The 4,839-nt window shown below is 35.6% G+C and overlaps 1 protein-coding gene across 1 annotated transcript; it reads right to left on the reverse strand.

The window, feature by feature from the left end:
• Positions 1 to 340: 340 nt before the first annotated feature.
• ccka (cholecystokinin a) lies at positions 341 to 2,419 on the reverse strand. Its single transcript, XM_051721373.1, has 3 exons — positions 2,316 to 2,419; positions 1,026 to 1,268; positions 341 to 790 (listed from the first exon to the last, which is right to left on the reverse strand). The coding sequence occupies exons 2-3, from the start codon at positions 1,264 to 1,266 to the stop codon at positions 660 to 662; spliced, it is 372 nt and encodes a 123-aa protein (XP_051577333.1). The 5' UTR covers positions 1,267 to 1,268; positions 2,316 to 2,419; the 3' UTR covers positions 341 to 659.
• Positions 2,420 to 4,839: the final 2,420 nt, after the last annotated feature.

Here is a 4,839-nt window from a genome sequence, read left to right on the forward strand (position 1 = left end):
TTTGAGGTAACAATTGCAGGTTACCACTTTTTGTAGTTCATGTTAGTTCATAATGTATTAACTAATGTAATCCAAACAATTTTAACATTACACGTGTCTATGCAGAAATTACAATTAACCAAGATTAATACAGTCTTTAAAAGTATTGTTCATTGTTAATTCATGTTAACTATGGAGTTAACTAATGTTAACCTTAAAATGTAAAGTGTCACTATTTTTTATATGTTATATTTCACAGGTCCAACCATGACATTTCTCTGCAACTCTTGTAGTGTTTCCAGTATATTTTCACCACAAAATTAGTTATGAGAGCCAAGACAGTTCGGATGAGTGAGTTAAGGCAATGATTTATTCTTAGACACATATGATATGTCTAAAGTTGAGGACAAAATCATATATACATGGGTTATGAGAATAACGGCAGTAGAGACTACATTCTCACTCATTTTTCTGCAAAATAAATATGTATAGTTGGATACATTTATTCATATATTGCATTCTTTCCATTATACAAACAAATTTACATCAGACCTAGGTGGTTTGTGATAGAGCTTGCAGACTGATTGATTGACAGGTGAGATCATTAATATGGGTGTCTCTGTACAGATGATTGGCTAATCATGTTGACTGATTGATTGATGTGATTGGTTGAATAGGTCTTATGAGGAGTATTCATACTCCTCTGCGCTTCGTCGGCCAAAGTCCATCCAGCCCAGGTAATCTCTGTCCTTTATTCTGTGAGAAGTGCCCGTAGACCTGCTATTGAGAGATGGACTTCTGCGGTATGCACCTGCATGGACAGACAAAGACTTAATTTACTTAATTGTAGAGAGTCAAAAAAAAAAAAAAAAAAAAAAAAAAAGAATCAAAAAAGGAGAAATGTATTTAAAAGAAAAAAAAAGAGGGGGAAAAAAGTCTTTAATTGCCAAATCCAATGAGTGGTGTAAATGTTGCATGATAACAGTTTATAGAGTGTAACAAAATGTGCATAAGGACAATTGTTTGAAATGAATGGAGAATCTCACCTTTGGCAGAGATGATTCTGGCCAGTAATTCAGTCAGGCTGCTGCGGGGGTCTTCACTGTCCTCTGGTTTGGACAGCAGGCTAAATTGTCCACTGGAGGACGCTGCGCGGGTGTGTCGTGTGTGTCCGGCTACAGTGCCGCGTTCAGACTGACTGTCGTCCTGTGAGTGTGTGGGGAGAGCAAGGCAACTGCTGGTGGAGAATGCTGCCAGCAGCACACACACACAGATACCAGTTTTCATGGCTGAAGTACACAAACACATATACACAGAGCACATGTTAGAGCTTTAATAACTTTTTCCAAAAATATCCGATTTATGACAGTTTTTGCTAAAACCTTCACATTTGTAAAATTTTTTGAAAGGGTTACTACTAACAAGTGTAAAAAAAGAACAGTAATGTTAATGTACTAAGACCATTGAATCGGTTTTTGTCTGATTGGTCAAACAATCAAACATCATAGACCATTAAGATATTCCCTTTGTAAATAAATAATTAGGGCTAAAATAAAATAGGTTCACCTGCCTCTACCAAAGATGTTATAACCTGACTTAATCCAGTATGGTACAGACAAACTAAAGAAGTAAATACTTAAGAATCCAAGACCAGGTAGATAACTTAATTGTAGAGATATGGAAATGTGCATTCTGGTTAACCTTATTTCGTAGACTCCAATAAAAAACTTTTTTGCTTTCCCAAAAGGGTCATCTTATTAGTTTCTGTCTTCAACAATCCAGTTTATGACAGTTAATTCGCTTTACCATTATTAAACAATGAAGTGATTCAGACAATTTTTTTGGATGATATTAAGAAATAAATATCTCTAATTGGTTTCGAGCCAACAAGCATTGCCAATAGACTTAATTTAAACTGGATCCAATCCAATTTTCCAATAATTGAAGGAAATCACTAATGCATCTCATGCACTTACTCCACAGAACCAAAATGTATATTTTTATTTTTCAAGCACAACTTTGACATTTGCACATTGAAATGTGCATGTCCTAATATTAGATTGAAATTTTAGGACTTATGAAATAAACATGGATTTCAAATCTTATTCAATTTAATCTTTGGATTAAAATGTATTACAGTATGTAACTTAATCTTATAAAATATTTTTACATCTTATATAATTTATTTTACACAAATTCCAGTTGGAAGTTACATGATTTCACAGCAAACCCTTAAAAAGAATAATAATAACAATAATAATAATAATAATAATATCAATGCAAGCATGCAACATTCCACACTTAAACCAGTTGAAAATTCAGATGTAAATCCATACCTTCAGGTGAGTCTCAGAGATCCAATAGAGAGAAAGCAGCAGAGAGAAAGAGAGGGAGAGAGAGAGATGTAGAACACACGCTGACTGCAGAATAAATGTGTGTGTCTGTAACTTCAGTGCACTGTGCAAGATGGGCCCTTAAATACTGCTGTGAAGTGGGCTGGCTCTGTTTGACCCACGTAGTGACAGCGCAAATCCACTGTCTCTGTATGTGAATGAAGATCTGTATTTGCGCAAGCCTGACGCACAACCGAGAGAGCAGAGTATTCTCACAGGATACAGATTGTGACATTGTCACTCAAGGGGATTGAGGGTCTCTAGAGGCCAGCCCATTCTCATTACACATACACACACCTACATGGTTCACTTCCACAACAACTATGTTTCCTCCTTTTCATCAGGTGTCCATCTCTTATTTTGATGTTATGTATACACGTCTGTCTGTAATGTGCACAGCTCTATCTGATACCAGTGGTTATATTATTATTTGCATTTAGGATTGTTTTCAGAACAGCTCTGCAACCCAACCCAGAAACAATTGCCTCCAATACCTCCAAAATATTGATGAATTGGATTTGGAGGTGAAGTAGATCATGATTTCAGCATGTGCATTTCATGCATTAAATTAACATTTGCAAAGATTGTTTTAAAAACTTGTAAGTGAAAAAAGGCCAGATACTTGTTATGCACAGATGGTTGCTTTCTACAACAGTACACCTCTAACATACGTGTTCTTGTCTCTACAGGTGATCATAACAGAAGAGAAATTGAATGCAAAAATAAATAAAAGACATGAAAAAGATAAGAGAGGTTGTCAGCTGGAAAAAGAATGGAGAAAGTTCTTCAGACTGCCTTTCTTTGCTCACTGAATTCTGCACACACACTGCACACTCTGCTATGAGAAAGTTACTCAGAATTCTCCACAAGACTTAAAATAGCCACTCAGTCTGTCTTCAGGAGGATTGGCTTCATCACGGAGATGCAGGTAAACGCTGTATCTTCTTTCAGCTAGACTGAACTGGTTGAGTTGTAAAAATAAGGTACTCACCTTTCGAAACTCTGTCACTGGTTTCTATGTATGTGTTTGTATATGTATGTACACTGGCGGCCAAAAGTTTGGAAAAATGTACAGTTTTTGCTGTTTCGGAAGGAAATTGGTACTTTAATTCACCAAAGTGACATTCAGCTGATCACAAAGTATAGTCCGGACATTACTGATGTAAAAAACAGCACCATCACTATTTGAAAAAAGTCATTTTTGATCAAATCTAGACAGAACCCATTTCCAGCAGCCATCACTCCAACACCTTATCCTTGAGTAATCATGCTAAATTGCTGATTTGGTACTAGAAAATCACTTGCCATTATATCAAACAGTGCTGAAAGCTTTTTGGTTCATTAAATGAAGCTTAACATTGTCTTTGTATTGGTTTGATTGTTTGCGTTACCACAGTATGCAATACTCTGGCATGTCTTAAGGTCAATATTAGGTCAAAAATAGCAAAAAAGAAACAGCTTTTTCAAGAAACTCGTCAGTCAATCATTGTTTTGTGGAATGAATGCTATACAATGCTTCATATAGCCAAAAAACTGAGGATTTCATATAAAGGTGTACACTACAGTCTTCAAAGACAAAGGACAACTGGCTCTAACATGGACAGAAAGAGATGTGTAAGGCCAGATGTACAACTAAACGAGAATAAATACATCAGAGTCTCTAGTTTGAGAAATAGATGCCTCACATGTCCTCAGCTGACAGCTTCATTGAATTCTACCTGCTCAACACCAGTTTCATGTACAACAGTAAAGAGAAGACTCAGGGGTGCAGGCCTTATGGGAAGAATTGCAAAGAAAAAGCCATTTTTGAAACAGAAAAAAAGAGAAAAGGTTAGAGTGGGCAAAGAAACACAGACATTGGACAACCGATAATTGGAAAAGAGAGTTATGAATCTTAAACCCATTGAGCTTTTGTGGGATCAGCTAGACTGTAAGGTGCGTGAGAAGTGCCTGACAAGACTATGGCAAGTGCTACAGGAAGTGTGGACAAACTGACAGCTAGAATGCCAAGGATCTGCAAAGCTGTCATTGCTGCACATGGAGCATTTTTTGATGAGAACTCTTTGATGTAGTTTTTTTTTTTTCAAATTTTAATAGTAATTTTTCACATTATTAATGTCCTGACTATACATTGTGATCAGCTGAATGCCACTTTGGTGAATAAAAGTACCAATTTCTTTCCATAAGATCAAAATCTGTACATTATTCCAAACTTTTGGCCGACAGTATATATATATATATATATATATATATATATATATATATATATATATATATATATATGTATGTATATAGCTGAAGTCAGAAGTTTACATACACCTTAGCCAAATACATTTAAACTCAGTTTTTCACAATTCCTGACATTTAATTGTAGAAAACACTCCCTGTCTTAGGTCAGTTAGGATAAATACTTTATTTTAAGAATGTGAAATGTCAGAATAATAGTGTCACGAACTGCCCCTTTGTT

Source organism: Myxocyprinus asiaticus, chromosome 16 (genome assembly GCF_019703515.2).
Source record: "Myxocyprinus asiaticus isolate MX2 ecotype Aquarium Trade chromosome 16, UBuf_Myxa_2, whole genome shotgun sequence".
NCBI lineage: Eukaryota > Metazoa > Chordata > Actinopteri > Cypriniformes > Catostomidae > Myxocyprinus > Myxocyprinus asiaticus.

Coding starts and splice junctions, on each gene's coding strand:
- ccka (XM_051721373.1), bottom strand. CDS start 1,266: ATGAAAACTGGTATCTGTGTGTGTGTGCTGCTGGCAGCATTCTCCACC. Junction 791..1,025: donor CAGAATCATCTCTGCCAAAG/GTGAGATTCTCC, acceptor CTGTCCATGCAG/GTGCATACCGCAGAAGTCCA.